General features: G+C 40.1%; 1 protein-coding gene across 4 annotated transcripts in view; it reads right to left on the bottom strand.

The window, feature by feature from the left end:
• Positions 1–16951, bottom strand: part of LPIN2 (lipin 2) — a 102941-nt gene that overhangs the window by 24776 nt on the left and 61214 nt on the right. For all 4 annotated transcript variants that reach the window (XR_004620411.1, XM_034642934.1, XM_034642931.1 and 1 more), the window contains exons 2-4: positions 12348–12548; positions 5932–6027; positions 2840–3141 (exon numbers count right to left, since the gene is read on the bottom strand). Coding sequence is in view for 3 of the 4 variants with exons in the window: in XM_034642931.1 (XP_034498822.1) it covers positions 2840–3141; positions 5932–6027; positions 12348–12548 (599 nt within the window). In the remaining variant the exon portion in view is untranslated. The remainder of the gene's footprint in view (positions 1–2839; positions 3142–5931; positions 6028–12347; positions 12549–16951) is intronic.

The following is a 16951-nucleotide window of genomic DNA, read 5'->3' as shown; positions in this document are numbered from 1 at the left end:
GGAAGGACAAACAAGGCTCCCACGGTATATACAAGCCAAAGTTCATCCTCGAGGGAGAGACTCACTAGGTACAGTTTACACAAAGCTCAGTGTAGTTTAAAGCTCTCCAATTTTCACCAGTGTGTTTTCTTATAGCTGTGCGATAGCAGGCCACTAAAGATTTCATCTTTCACCTGCCTCCTTCAAGGAGCCTCAATTAACCTTAACTCTATTATCAACGAAATTCTTGAAAAGTAAAGAGAATGGTATTTAAATAGAATGCTATTTACCAAAAAAATAGAAACCGATTTTAGGGGGTGCCTGGGTGGCTCAGTTGGTTAAGTGTGTGCCTTCAGCTCAGGTCATCATCTCAGGATCCTGGGATTGAGCCCAGAGTCAGGCTCCCTGCTCAGTGGGGAGTCTGCGTCTCCCTAAGCCCCTCCACACCCCTCCCTCCACAAGCTCACGCTAGCACACGCTCTCTCAAATACATAAAATCTTTAAGAAAAAAAAAAACACACACACACAATTTCAGGTATTTCTCTGGAAACGATTTCTTTCCTATATGTAGGGGCCTGAGGAGGGGAAGATAACTGAAAGCTCCGAACTCCCCAACCCTACCTAATTTCTAGGCTGCACAACTGCAAAGCAGTTGACTTCACATTCTTTTTCTGATTCTTTAACCTGTTTAATATGTTGTTAATACTTTTGACCCTAAATATCTCCCCCCCCAATTATTTTAGAATTTAGATGCTGAACTGGAAAGGGCCCTGCCAACCATGTAGTTCAATTCTCTTATTTCATAGATTAAGAAACAGGCCCAGGGGCGCCTGGGTGGGTTAGCCCCCCGTTAAACGTGTCTGACTCTTGATTCTGGGCTCATGTCATAACCTCAGGGTCATAAGATAGCGCCCTGTGCCCGGCTCTGCACTCAGTGGGGAGTCTGCTTTTCTTCCCCTCCCTGCTCACTCTCTCAAATAAATTATCTTAAAACAAAAATTTTTTAAAAAGAAACAAAGGCCCAGAAGAGTGTGATCAAGTAGCTGCTGTTCCACAATCAAAAACGTAACGGGCCTACCTGTCAGCTCAGCACTTATTCAGTATACATCTGACCTGAATTCCCATGACTGCTACATTTTGTCCTTTTTTTAAAGTCCTCATTTTTTTTGGCTACATAATTAAGCAGAACCTGTTTTAGCGCAATTTTAGGAAAGAGTTCCTCCAGGTGGCAGTATCTATGATCCATGGTAATCTAAAGAAAAAGCAAGCCACCAGGCTCCTGAAAATTATTACAACGCCCTAATTTACATGCATTCTGACATGCCTGCTTCCCAAAAACGCAACGTTCTGGCCTGGAGAGAGAGTGGACGACCATTTGTAACTGTCGACCACATCGGTACTCTGACAGATTTGGCTGATGCAGCCTTTTGCACAATTTGGAAAAGTGAGGCATGCACTATAGTATTTTTGTAATGCATTCATTTACAACACTCATTTACAAAATCTTGAGAATGATTCTTGTACATTTAGTAGGAAACTCTGCCTATGTTTTAGAAATGTTTTAACTTTCTAAATGGTTGTTCAAGAATTCTAAGTTTTGGGGCGCCTGGGTGGCTCAGTCGGTTAAGCTTCTGACTCTTGGTTTCGGCTCAGGTCATGATCTCAAGGTTATGGAATTAAGCCCCACGTTGGACTCCGTGCTCAGTGTGGAATCAGCTTCCAATTCTCTCTACCTCTCCCTTGTGCGTTCTCTCTCAAATAAATAAAATCTTAAAAAGTAATAATAATTCTAAGCTTTGCTCAATTACATTATGATAAAAGACACACATGAATAAACTTTGAGGGCAAAAGTGTTACTTCAGTGTCCTTTCTGGTGGATTCTGGAAGAACTGTAAGTAGAATAGAACTTTAGGGTCACTTGTGGGCAGCAACTTCTTGTCCAATGCTCACCAAAAAAGTAAACCACCCTGCTGACACACACATGGTCCACCAGTGCCAGAGCAATGGAACAGATCTCAGATAACCTTTTAAAAATCAAAATCTTGAACAAAAAAATACATACTCTACCCCCAACTGTCACCTTTTAAACCCTAGGCACTGATGACTCGAAAAGTGGCATATATTTTAAGCTCTTCCACTGAGCTAGTAAATAAGTAATCAAGATTTCTCACTTTAAAACAAACAAACAAAACCGACAAAAATCCTCCTTTCCTCTTCAACTTACTAGGAATGTTCTGGTGATAAACTCTAAACAACTCTCAACTTCCCAGAAATAGATGAGATACCAAAATTGAGTAAGGATATACACCCGACATTGCCCAAAGGCCAAGTCACTAATTCAGATCTTCTTTGTAACTTATAATTCATTTGGCTTTAGGAAAACTACTGGCTGAAAACACACACACTGCTGGTCTGCTTCAAGTGGTATTTTAATACCATTGCAGGATGTCTGATGGCAAATTTTATAGAATAGCAGAAAGGCGGGTGCCTGGGTGGCTCAGTCGTTAAGCATCTGCCTTCGGCTCAGGGCGTGATCCCACCATTCTGGGATCGAGCCCCACATCAGGCTCCTCCACTAGGAGCCTGCTTCTTCCTCTCCCACTCCCCCTGCTTGTGTTCCCTCTCTCGCTGGCTGTCTCTCTCTCTCTCTGCCAAATAAATAAATAAAATCTTTAAAAAAAAAAAAAATAGCAGAAAGGAAAAAAAATTCCTCTTCCACTGAAACTACAATAAACTGTCATGGGGAAAAACAAGCCCAAACCTCACACTGTAGATCCATGTAAGAAACAACTGCAACTAGCTTACCTGAGCTCTGCCCACAGTGTGTGCATAAGCCTAGCACCTGCACAGACAGCCCTACCTTGCTGACTGGGCCCCCTTGTCGTCATCAGAGCTCATTTCCACATCCACAGTATCCTCTGCAGCAGGAGAAGCAGTCTGGTCTTCCTTCTTACTGTCCTGTTTGCATTTCTTTCTCCTTCGTTTTTTCTTTTTCACAGAACTTGAAGTGAAAACCGTTTCTGTTTCCAAGATGTGTGAGATGTCTGAACTCTGAGATGGTCTTTCATTTCCACCAGATTTCACCAAAGGGGCATCAATATCTTTAAAGAACTGATCTTCAGTAGGAATTGGTGAAGTGGCAAGGTAAGCGGGGAGCTTTTCCTTTAAAAAGAACATGGTAAAAGAAAAGTTCTCCATGATAAAGTGGACAGTGAATCAAAAACAATGAACTCTTTGTGTATCTAAATTCACAGTGGTAGAAAGAATACACAGTCCCCAAAGTAAGTGTGTCACACTGAACTAAGTCACTGCCCACTCTACTCTGAATAGGTCTTTACCCTGGCACACACAAATACTTCATTTGGCCCATGTAACTGAATACATGTGAAGGAACAGATATACCAAATTAGCACAAACCCATGAAAACGGTAATTAAAGCAAGCCAATTAAATTCTCTGTAAAGGGAAGTTCAAAGCAACAGCAGCATTCCGAGGAGGCAGTACAAAGCACACTGTCAAGAACTTACAAAGAACAGTAACAGGATAAAGCAGAAGGCGGAGATCAGGAACACCCCATGGGGGGGGCAGCAGGACAGGTAAGTGAAGTGAGGATCTACGGTAAAATTTGTTTGCTAAATTAAAGGAAGGTGGAAGAAGGTGATTAAGACAGACAAAACCCTGTTAACAAATAAAATTAGTGGATTTTAAAATTGTAATGTATGTAAGACAGCCTTTCAGGAATTCAAAAGAAGTAAGGCCCGACGATTAGAAATAATTAAACTCGTGGGGTGCCTGGGTGGCTCAGTTAAGCATCCCACTCTTGATTTCGGCTCAGGTCAGGACCTCAGGGTCCTGAGATTAAAACCTGTGTTGGGCTTCGTGCTCAGTGGGGAGTCTGCTTGAGATTCTCTCTCCCTCTTCCTCTGTTCTGCTCCTCCCCACTTGTGCGAGTGCTCTCTCTAAAATAATCTTTAAAAATGAAGAAAGAAAGAATTAAACTTGTAATTTAATATCAAACAAATGATCAAGTCTCCTGTTCAGAAAATTAACTTCTTAGTTACTGACTTCATCCCTTCCCTTTGTATCATGGGGGAAATGGAAGGTATGTAATAGAGGTATAAATTAACCTCAAATAACTTAGAATACTCAAATTTTTACCTAATAGTCCTGAAAATGAGTGAGTTTCCATAATTGTTCTAAATCAAGCTTTTTAATTTGGCTTTAGTAGACGTATTACCCGGAAGCCAAAATTTCGTTTATCTAAACAAAATCTGTGTTCACCAGCAACACACACTTAAAGAGAAACTGTAGTAACAGGGTATTATTCCTCAAGCCCCCAGGGCACTCAAGTGACAGGCTGTGGTCTCTAACTTCTAGGGCCTTTTAATTCAATAGTCCTTGTTATAAATAAAGTTTACTGGTACTTCTTAAAAGCTGTTTTGTCACTGGTGGCGTTTCCTAGTACTGTCTGCAGTGTATGGGAGTGTATGCAGTGTATGACAGTAAACCTCTGTCAGAACAAGAAACAAAAATGTAAATAAATGGAAGACAGATAGGTTTTGGTAACATTTACTCCCTTTAAAACCATAAACTCCTGGAGAGTTGGGGCATGCATGTTATATTCATAGCATGTGACACAGTAGTAATTCCAATGCTGTGGGATGAATTACCTTTTTTTTTTTTTGAGAGCACACTATTCTAAAGAAAATCTGAACAATTTGATGATACATGGAATAGGAAAAAGAGGCTGGAAAAGTTGACACTCTGCAAGTTAACCTTGCTAAGCAGAGTTATAAATGGAATCATCAGAACGGACCATGAGAATCAGGTAACGAACTACCAGTAACCCAGTCCTCTTGCTTGTTGATTTATACAAAGCCTAATCGTTCACTGTTCTGAAATACACATGATTTTAAGGAAGACATCAAAAATATTTTATTCTTGTGATAACTCATTTACTGTTTCATTCTGCTTTTTGCTTCGGTCTTTGATGAGGAAAGGCCAAGTAAACACAAATGAGGTAATATGAAAGCAAGTAATTAAGGTACTAGAAGAAATATCAGTCTGGAAAGATTCCCTTTCGTAATCGTACTTTGCAATGCTGCTTTACATACTGGCATCTAAATTGTTGGCTTCTCTCTAAAAATGATGAACAATCAATCTCATTCTGTTCGGTGTATTTTTTGGTGACATTTTTCTTTGTGAATTTATGACATCCAACATGCAGTTCATCTTCAAAACCCCCAACAGTAGTCCTGTGTCTTTAATAACTTGAAGGTTATCATTTTTGCTGAGATTTTACTCATTATAATAAAAGCTGCAATGAAGCCTCTTCTAAGACCCACACTAACTCCATCAAGAACAGCTTACCGCCATTCACATCAGTAGATACACGGGGTGGGGGTGGGAGAGGGAACAAACTGTGCTCTCTTACTGAAAAAAGCCAAACATGCAATAATCATTAAAAAATATATAGGCCAATTAATTTAAATCTCCTGAGATCATAATAAACTAATTCTCAAGACTATTCAAGGTGAGAGATCCAACATCCCTAACCAAAATGGTACACACATTTTCCAGGTTTAAAGGTCACACCAAGTACAAACACAGCCTGCAGAGATATGCCTTCAGTATTTAGGCGGAACTGAACGTATTCAAGTCAAGGTGTAAACTCTAACAGATACTAAGTAAGAAAGCTCATTAAAGACAGAAAAAGAGCAAGTGCAAAGGCGTTCTGCACGTTCTCTGTACCCTGACACTTGGTGGGGAGAAAAGTTCCTCACTCCTCTAAGCTCTTTCCTGACAGCTTCGTTTTTTAGCCTAAAACTAAAGCTTGTTTAACCTGTAACAATCACCTCTATGAACATGAAAACTACTTAACATTTCTGTTTTGGGACAGGTCCTGGAGGCCTGAGTACAATGTGTAAAGTGGGTGTAACCCACTAGAACTTACATATTCCTCTTCAGTCTCCTCCACAAAGAAAGCTTCCCCATTGTCACCCAACTTCATGTGAAGATCCACTGCATCGCCATTGATCTCGATATCAATCTAAGAGGAGAAACAAAGTGTGATTTAGTATTAAAACTTTCCTTGAACCTAAACCAAGCCAAAGTTAGTACTGAGGTTCCTATACTGAGTGTCCCAGAGAAACACTGCTACCTGCCCTACCGTCCTACCCTAAAAAACTAAACAGACCTGGGGAGGAAGGGGATGTTATATAAGAAAGGAAAGAAAATGTTTTATCATTTATTTTTAGGACATATAATATTTTACTTATTTAATTCCCCAAATGGCATAAAACAGGGGGAATATAATTGCCGAAAACCATGTGAGCACAGCCAGGCCTCACCTGGCATGGTTCAGGCAAATACAGATTTCAGTTACTGTGGTATGTTAACTGTAACTGCAGAAAGCACAAACTTCACTGGCTGCTCTCCTATCTACAAATCACTATATAAAAACAGATGCCCGTCATGATCAGTAATCCGTCACATCACTGTTCAAAGTCTGCTGGTGACTAGTCAAAGCATATAGGTTATTCAGTTCAGGCACAGACAGCAAAGCTTATAGTTGTACTTGTCTCCTTGCCTCCCACTGAAAAACCCAGGTGACATTTTATAAAAATGGATAATTAAGAGGAAATTGGAGAAGATGGAAGTGCAACCTAACCTAACAGAGTAATAAGACTGGAAGTAAAATTCAAACTGAGTGTCAACAGTTAGAAAAGAAATAGCTGACTGCAGGAATGGTGACCCTGCTGCCATTTGAAAGACTCAAGTGTGCAGCCAGAGGAACCTGGTGAAGGTGAGCTCATCCACACAAAGGAGGAAAGTGGTTGGACAAAAGGATGAAGACGGCCCAGAGGAAGTGACACAGGAAAAACACTTCACACTGAAGGAACTCTCAGACATACGTCACGATATTGAATGTTTCGGAGATGAAAACCTGAAAGCTGATCGAGACACAGAAAAGAGAATGGTAATTTTCCAAGACAAAGAAAAGATGCTTGTTCCATATTACAAGTTTTATATCAAGAATACAAGCACTGTTCAAACCAACTCATCCTGGTTAAGTTATTTTACAAAGAAATAGGACACTTTAGTTCTCCATGCTTCTAATGCTTTAAATTGCAGTGTACTAAACATCATTTTATTATTTTTCATTTTCTCATACATTTGTAACAGAAATTTGATTTTTATGTTTTAATATATTAACATTTTATTTATTGATTGATTGATTGACGGAGAGAGGTAGCGAGAGAGGGAACACAAGCAGGAGGAGTGGGAGAGGAAGAAGCAGGCTCCCAGAAGAGCGGAGAGCCCGATGCGGGGCTCGATCCCAGAACGACGGGATCATGCCCTGAGCCAAAGGCATACACTTAACGACTGAGCCACCCAGGCACACCTGTAACAGAAATTTTTAAAGTTTTGACAAAAATTTATAAAAATCATGGGAAAATCCTAATTTTTCTCAGTTATTAAGTTTGTTTTGCCTGGTTTCAGCTTACCCATTTTAATGATCTGTACTACAATGCAAAGTAAGAACTGTGTACCTATGAAATATTAAATACTTATCATTTAAAAATAATGCAGTTGTTAATCTATTGACTATGAATAAATGCCTTTAAATACCTTATAATATTAAATGAATAAGATATTCGTGTACCTGAGAGAAAGAAAGAGAGCACGCATGCACGAATGAGCAGGGAAGGGGCAGAGGGAAAAGCACACTCCCTGTTGAGCAGGAAGCCTGACACAGGGCTTGATCCCAGGACCCTGAGATCACGACCTGAGCTGAAGGCAGATGCTCAACTGACTGAGCCACCCAGGTACCCCCTAACTTTCAAAACTCTCATAGATAAACTTGTAAATTCCAGTTTTAGACTGGTTCAGGGGACATAAATACTAAAATATATAGAAATATAAATATAAATAGAGCAGTCCACAACCTAAGTGTATTTAGCTTTGCAAGGCCCTTACAGCGGGAACAACTGCATGGTCCGCTGGGTTTTTCCCAGTGAGGACCAATTAATTATCCCTTCTGACACTGACTGCTGGGTCACATCAGGTCACCGAAAGTCATTAACTGACATATGTTGTCAAAATGCTTATTATAAAAAGCCTATATGTGAGTAACATAACCACACTGCAGAGTAAGGAAGAAAACTAACCTAAGTGAAAAATGGTATTCTAAGTATTTTAAGTCTAAAGACAAAAAGAACCAAAAACAAACATTGTAGTAATTTTTTAAAAATCACAGATATGGGTTAGCAGTTCTGAAATTATTTTACGTATTATTCTAGGACTGAACAAGTAAACATATTACATAGTAAGAGGCATGTTTCTCACTGTCAGAGAAAGACGTCACAAATACGGAGATGAGGAGGAACTTTCTGGTGATGGGTTGGAATCAGTGGGAACTCATGATTTTTACAGACAGATGTAGGTACGTGTATCTACATACATAGATTTTTCCAGCTCTGCCCACTGGGGCCTAGAAGCAATGACACCTCAGTTAGTAATGAGCACACATAGTGACTAGATTCTTTGTTTCTAGACACTATTCTCTAATAAGAGGAACCACCGTTCCTCAGAGAAATAAACTAATTCCAGGGCTGAGGCAGGTAAAGTAGATTCTTCTGGAATATTGTATGGTGCCAGAAAGTAATGAAGTGCTCAAAAAATGACGGGAGCATTTCAAAGGACTCAACTTGAAGGAGCTAATAACTACGAATTGCCAAACCTGGGACAATCTGATCAACTAAATAATGATAATAATGGATTATAACCCAGAGAGTAAAATTAATATTCAGAAGTCCATACTGACGTAAATAAATAATTGAGTAGCAAGAGAGAGCTCTTTGATACAGAATTTCAATTAACAGAGTAGGAAGGATGGAAACAGAAAATCATCTGGCAAACACCACTGTAATAATTGTTGCAGGCAAAATTCATCAGCGTATGGTAAAATTCATGGGTGGAAATACGACGATAAACAGGGTATCTGCACAGTCTTCAAGTTTCTCCCACAAATAAGTCTACAGTGAAGAAACCTAACAGACACCATTAACCAAGGGGTCAAAGTTAACATCACCAGTAATGAAACATGGCACCATGATGGGCCTCCTGAGAGGGGCACACCCTAACTCTGCATTATTCTTCCTCAAATGAGAAATCAGACAAACTCAAACTGATGGACAATCTATGTAGTAACCAATAACAATCTATATAATAACCATCTGTACTCTTTGAAAGTCAAGGTTGTAAGGGAAGACAGAATGGTTAGAGAATATAGGTGAAAGCAATGTGGGATCCTGGATAGGATCACGGACAAAAAGACAACAGCCGTGGGAAAACTGGCATACTCATTTTAATTTACTACTCCTTGTAAACTGGTATCTAAAACAACACTCGTATCTATATAGTCATACTTCCTACCCTGCAGCTTGATCTTACTCAATATATATATATGACTGAGATGTTGAAACAGAACTGATTTGCTTTTTAGAAATACTGGTTGTAGGGGTGCCTGGGTGGCTCAGTCAGTTAAGTTGCCAACTCTTGATTTCAGCTCAGGTCATAATCAGTCGGGAGTCTGCTTGAGATTCTCTCTCTCCCCCTTCCTCCCACCCTCCAATAAATAAAATCTTAAAAAGAAAAGAAATACTGGCTATAGCAGACTTTGCTCTGGCAAGCCATTCTTCAGGTAAGAATATCTCTGGTGTGTCCTTTGGGGACCTATCCATCCTCTATTTCAGACCATCTATTTCAGGTATGGCTTCAGAGTGAGGAGGTGAGGCTGCTGTCCATGCCAAGCCGATCAATATGTTCCACCCCAGCTACAGGACCAGGGAGACTGACGCCTGTCAGGGAGACTAAACACTGAGGCTTCTGTAGGAAGAAACAGCTCTCTTTCTACTATGGTCGCTGAGTTCCTGGGAAGTAAGCCGGAGGTATTATGGCCATCTTGCATTAGAGAGCACACACACAAAGAAGGCAGAGCTGAGAGGTGGGAGGAGACAAAGAGTGCTGGCAACACCTTCAGACACTAAAACAAAGAAGGCAGAGCTGAGAGGTGGGAGGAGACAAAGAGTGCTGGCAACACCTTCAGACACTAAATAAAGCCCTGATTAATTCAAATGCCCCTGAGCTTTAATTATACAAGCCAATAAATTCCCTTTTCTGCTTAAGCTAGTGCGAGGTGGATTTTTGTCACCCACAATGGAAACTTGCTGTCTAATACATAGGGTTATTTAACTTCGATAAGTAATCATTAGTTTCGTGTTAAACTAACAAAATTGCTATTTAAAAAATATCAGTTGATATTCAGAAGGTTTACCTTCTGAAATTCAACTCTTGAGTTATAAATTATACTGGGAGTATTGGTGTTCTATCAAATAAGAACAAACAACAACAGTGGGAAAATTATTACACTGTATCTCCCTAACCAGAGGCTTAAAGATGATTATGATTTCAAGTCTACTTCATTGGTGTCACCATAACTGGGATCTTAGTTTAAAATCAATGAATAGCTTTCCCTAGTCCAAAGTGACCTAAAATAAGAAACAGTTAATCCAAATATGCCTGAGTATCTCAAGGCAGACACGGTTTTGGTTTTACTGTCACAGGAAAGCTGTGTTTTGGTTAAATAGCCAAATTTCCTCCCAAACACATCCTTTGCATTTCTGGGATACTAGTGCAAAAGAAGTAATTTTCTCTTTTCCTGTGTCTCATGGATAGATTCCTATTAAAATCCAAGGGGTGACAAGGTATTTTTAACACATCATTTGGGCAGCCTTGTACAGAAACTCTACCATATCTACAGGCATACAGCATGTAGAAAGAGGTATGCTGTCTGCCCAGACACCATTTACAGATACACAAATGCTTACATATACAGCAGCCTGCAGATTCCATTCTGAAAGGCCAGAAGACTTAACCAATCTGCTGATCAAAGACTCAAGAACAAACAGAAGTGCCATATAAGCCATTTTATGAATAGATCCTTGCACAGCTAATGGGAAATTTCAGTGCATGAACAGTTTGGTACAGATTCTCCCAGAGCAGATGAAGTCTGAGAGTACTACAGGTTAGTGTTACTGGCAAGAAATAAAAAATTCCAAGAAGCCTAATTGTGGCTGAACACCATTTTGCAATGGAAACTTTTCAAGTTACTAAATGAACTGCGTGACTGCTTTTGGTTTCCAAAGGGTGACTGAACAGAGGCCAGACCGCACAAACCCTGCCAACCTGCAACATGGCTCTCCACTGGAGAACTGATTTATAACACCTAGAAAAAAACGATGTGTTGGGGGTGAGCGGGCACACAGGAAGAGAGAATATCTAGTGGTGTGAAACCTATAAAAGTTTTCTTCCATTCTCAAAACCACCGAAGTTTAATTAAAATAGAGAGAAATTTCTATTTTAAGGAGTAAGATCACCTATGTAAAATAGCCAACATCTGGAAATAGAGGTTTCCAACTTACGCCAGTGGTCCTCTAACACATAGTTCTGTGCCCCAATATGGTGTGGATCTTTCACTGTACTTTAAAATCCTGACAAAATCTCCCTATGTTGTTCAGGGAGATAATGTGGGATAAGAGTAGAAGGGAAAAATACTACTAATAAAGCCTGCAAGGTTTTATTACCAGCTCAGTGTTCTAACTTGATTGACATCAAATACATTAACAAGCCTTCCCATTTCTCCATTACTTGAAGGTGGAGGATGTAAGAAAAAGGAAAACCAACACTAATTACTTTCTTTCTGAATGAATCTTCCCCTAAATAAATAAAAGCCAACAAGCCTATGGCCTGTAGTTGTGCATTTAGTAAGATCTCAAGACAAGTCCTGGTATTACTAACAAAATTTAGATACAAATAAGATTTAACAGCTTTGTCAAAACAAACTTGGCATTAATTTTGTTTAAATAAATGTAATGTATTCTTTACATCAGTCTATCCTATTCACAAATAGTATGAAGGCATTGCCCTAAATATTTTATAAGTTTTTATTTTATTTGTCAGAGAGAGAGAGCACGCAAGCACACAAGCAGGGAGAGGGGCAGGCAGAGGGAGAAGCAAGCTCCCCGCTGAGCAAGGAGCCTGATGCAGGACTAGAGCTCAGGACCCTGCCGTCATGACCTGAGCCAGTCAGACACATAACCAACTGAGCCACCCAAGCATCCCTCCCCTAAATATTTTAAAGTGCTGTGTAAGGTAAACTTTCTAAAGACATTTTACTTTTAGGTGTCCGTCCCGGCCCCCACTGTGGCGGGGTGGGGGGGAACCCAGAAAGCACATAAGAATAATTTATTCTATTACCATCTAACCTTTCACCCTTCTTGAGAACAAGCTGTCCTCTGTACTCACCACTTTCTCTTTGGATCTCAGGACCCCCAGCTTCCCAAACCGAACATGAAAAGGTGAGCACTGATAGGTGCCATCCTGCTGCCGCACCACAATGACATCAATGCACCCGGACAAGGTGGCTTGGTTAATGCCCTTGTAGAGTTCCTTCACAGTGACAATCACCTGCCCAGCCAGCTGTCCCACATAATTCATGGTTTGAAACTACAAAGNAAAAAAAAAAAAAAAAAAAAAAAAATTTAGATGAGATAGTAACAATGAATTTGTGGCTCTAATGACAGAGAAAAAAAACAGTAGTAATTTTAAAAGACATTGCACATTCGTATACCATTTACATACTACCATTAACCTTGCTGATTTTGAACCAATTAGACTCATGTTACCACTGTTTTTACACATTTCCATGCAAGGACAAAATCAGGTGGTCCTTTTCTACCTCGAGAGGCTGTCCCAGCCAGGGCCTCACACATGCAGAAGTTCCCTTTTCTTTTCCATCACCACAGATCCTACCAGCTACTCCCTCCAAAAGTTTAGAATCTGCACAGAACCACCAAAGAACCCAGACTACCACCACTACCCTCTTGCCCAAGATCACTGGGAACGTGGGGCAACTGCATCCACCCTGACCACAGCAGCCAAGCAGAAAAAACGACCAATGGTCACCTCTAGGAAAAACCAGAAAACAGGTTGTTTCTGCTGAAGACAAGTGAGAGAGAGATGAGTTTTCTACAAAACTATTAATAGAAAACGGTTCAGAGACATGCTAGATTAAATAAACTCTGGGTGAGCTAGACCGGGTCTAACTTATTTATAACATTGCTTTTATTGAAAATCCCCCCTCAATGCTTGAATACAACTCACTGGAACACATAATCATGTTCTACAAAGCACAGAAAAAGGTTTTAAATCTTGTTGCTCAACATTAGTCAAAGCAGGATCACTAGGCTATAAAAGGGTCCTCCAGAAAGGGTCAAGGAAGGATAGGGGTGTGCACCTGACTAGGGCTGAGGGATGAGAGGAAATGCTTCCCCTGTGCCCCACATCTGCTGTGGCTTCACAGCTAGGACTACAGGCTGGGGAGCCCCCCATACAGTATGTGTTGAGGACCAGTGGGGAAGTCTCCTTGAATCTCCCTCAACTTTTAATGATTAGAAAAAAATAGCTCTCCTTCAGTCCTAAGGTTGTCAAGTTTCATCTCCAGCCATCAAATACCACCACATTTCATTCACTAGACACCTACACCCCTAGTATTATGTCAAAGCACAGTTCAGCGAAAATCAATCTCCTGGGGGACAGGTGGGACACAGACCAAACGAGATCCTCCACAGCTCTGGCTAATCCAGAGGCCAACTTTTACAGAACCAGAGAAGAGACAGATTATTCTCTAGGTCATTCATCATAAGCACAGTTGTCTCTTTAAACTCAGCTTTTCAGGAGCCTTAAGCTCCAAGTTACATGCTCAGAAAAGTTACCAGAGATCACACTCCATGTTGTCGGAGAAGTCCAAAGCTGAATTGGCAGAAAGAACGTTACTCCATCAGGAAAACTTAGGGACCTGCCCGGACATCTGCCTCCGGAGAAACTCAACCTACTCCTCACAGGTGAGTGAGTGCCTGCTGGCAGTGCCCAGATTCCACTCAAAACATTTTTTTCTCCTCTTCTACACAGATGAATGTGTCATCAAGACCCACCAGTTTTACACCATTAAGCACAGCCACAATTTTACCCCAGAAAATTTTTTGAGTATTTTGTTACCAAGTCCCCCAAATTTAGCTACAGAAGAGATGACTTCGAGGATGTAAACTAGCTGCTAAACTGACTACTAAATGAGGCAGTATCCTTTACAAAACAGTTACAAGTTGGTGTGATTTCAGTTTCAGAAGAATTCATTTGGTAAGGCCAAATTAGGCAAGTGTTCGATAATGATTTCTTCAATGAATACAGAATGATCAAATGAACCATCAATAAATAAGACAAAAATAGAGAACTGTGTCGGGAGGAAATACTATTTCATCAGAATATTCATATCACACCTCATTTTTAAAAATTAGTATTTTTAAATTTGGCAGTAACTGTGGACTCACAGGCATGTAGTTTTAAGAAATAATACAAAGAGATCCCATGTATCCTTTAAACCAGTTTCCCCAATGGCAACATCTTGCAAATATTAGTGCAACAGCACATGATTCAGGTAACATGGAGACCATTTCCATTATCACAAAGATCTATTCTATTGGCCTTTATAAGCCACACCCAGCCACTTCTGTCACTCTCTCCTTAATCCCTGACAACCATTGATTTGCTCTTCGTTTCTGTTATTTTTAAGGAAGTTACATAAATGGAATCATATGGTATATAACGTTCTGTGATTGCCTTTTCCCACTTCTCCTGCCATGGAGATTCATCCAGGTGGCTGCATGTATCGTGTTCATATTCCATAAGTAATATATGTTCACGACATGCTTTTTGCTTGTCACAGCACATACGCAAACCACCACCCAAGTAGTCAATTTTTGTATGACTGCTTGACTGACTGGTGGCAATTTAAAAATGAGTTTTGTTTTTTTCAAGTTTCCTGATTATATAATTATATACATTCTTTTCTTAAAAGAAACTGGAAAATGTTAACTTTAAGGATCTCCATTCAGCCATAAAACAAGTCTTACAAACTAAATGTGTAACGAGCTTACATCAACTAGAGCATAGGATCCATAATTAAGTGTAACTACATCTATTCAAAATGATTTTAATTACGATGGTTAAAGGATGTGCTGTTATACAAGAAAGTCTATTGTGTAACTGCCAGTTGCTAAATGTAGAAAAATATATGCTATCAAATGACTGCTTTTTGTCTTAGCAGATGTAAAACAATTCTATTTGTATTATGAAGGTTGGGAAAACAAAAGTAAAGGGAGTCCTGCTGCCATAACATTCGCTATACCCTGGGAATGGGGGCACACTTCTGCTAGGAGGGGCACTCCAACTAAGCTAGGGAAGGGGGCTCCCTCATGGCTATGTCTGGCGGGGGGAGGGAGCACCTGGCTGTTGTACACACGATACGTTAAACAGCTGCTTCCTTAAGCATTATCTAGCACCATAAAACTTCATTCCTACATGTCCAGCCTAGCACTAGCCCTAATAATGCTAAGTGAGAACAAATTCAGGTCTCTGACACCTGTCCTGTTCAATGCCTGGGAAAGCGGGACTCTGAACAGGGGCAGACAGGCGATTTAAGTACCCAGTCACATGTCCGGGATACACCTCACTGAAGACACTACCTTTTGAAATAAAACAAAGATTAAAAAATATAGCAAAATAATATATATTGTAAATTATTCAGTAGAGTGACTGATTAAAAAAAACAAGAGAAAATAAATTCAAGGACAGGGACAGAGAATAAAAGAGAGGGGATGCAGAGACAGATTCAAAGAAAAAGCAAAGACAGAATAAGAATACACACATATCAGAAAGCAGATGGACATAAACATGCCCATACAGAAAGAGGAATGTGGTACTGAAGGATGTTCATAGAGCAGCATCCTTATCTTCAGGCTCACAAGCACAAAGAAAAATATAAACATGCATTAATTGATTCTTAGAACTGAAAGTATTTATCTAGTCCAGTCTTTCAACAAATACCAAAAGCACTTCTAGCACATCCCTGAAATATGGTAAAGATAACCATCACAGTAGCAGCAACTAATTTTTTGAGAGCTTACTACATACCAAATTCTTAGTATTTTTTAAAGGCAAGGGGAGGAGCAGGTGGAGGGGGAGAGAGAATTCCAAGTACGCTCCACACCCAGCACACAGCCAGAGCTTGATCCCGAGATCATGACCTGAGCTGAAATCAAGAGTCAGATGCTTGACTCTGTACCCCACTATGTACCAAAATGCATTATCTCAGAACCACCTTATGAATGAGTAAATATTATTTCTATTTTTAAAGATAAAAATTAAGCCTTAAAAAGATTAAGTATTGTTATGGACTGTTTGTGTCTGCTCCTCAAATTCTAATGTTGAAACCCTAACCCCCAATGAGAGGGTATTTGGAGGTGGGGCCTTTGGGAGGTAATTAGGTTTAGATGAGGTCAAGAGGTGGGACCTTCAAGATGGGATTAATGTTCTCATTAGGAAAGCTCGTATTCTCTTCCCCTACTAGGGGAGGAAAGAGAGAAGGTGGTTGTGTGCAAGCCAGGAAGAGGGCCCTCACTAGGAACTAAATTAGCCAGCACCCTATCTTGGACTTTCCAGTCCCCAAATGACAAATAAATGTTGTTTAAACTGTGGTAGTCTGTTACGGCAGCCTGAGCTAAGACAAGCATCTTCTTAAACGTTATAACTACCATACTGTTTTTCAACGTTGTGGTACTTCATTGACAAAGACTCACTCCTTTCACCAAGAAGTTCATAACTGTATCAGACAGCCCTAGTTATTATGTCCAGTAGAACTCACGATGGATATGTGCCACCCTCTTCTAAATGATACCACTTACACCGAAGAGTTTGTTGTACAACCGTAACTAGGTCTCATCTATTCTGGGCTAAGCATTCTTCTTCCTTAAAATATCTAAAATGACTGGGTTTACTTTCACTTTTATGACAAA

The sequence above is a fragment of the Ailuropoda melanoleuca genome, chromosome 14, assembly GCF_002007445.2.
Source record: "Ailuropoda melanoleuca isolate Jingjing chromosome 14, ASM200744v2, whole genome shotgun sequence".
Lineage (NCBI taxonomy): Eukaryota > Metazoa > Chordata > Mammalia > Carnivora > Ursidae > Ailuropoda > Ailuropoda melanoleuca.
This window is presented reverse-complemented; position numbering and strand designations above follow the sequence as displayed.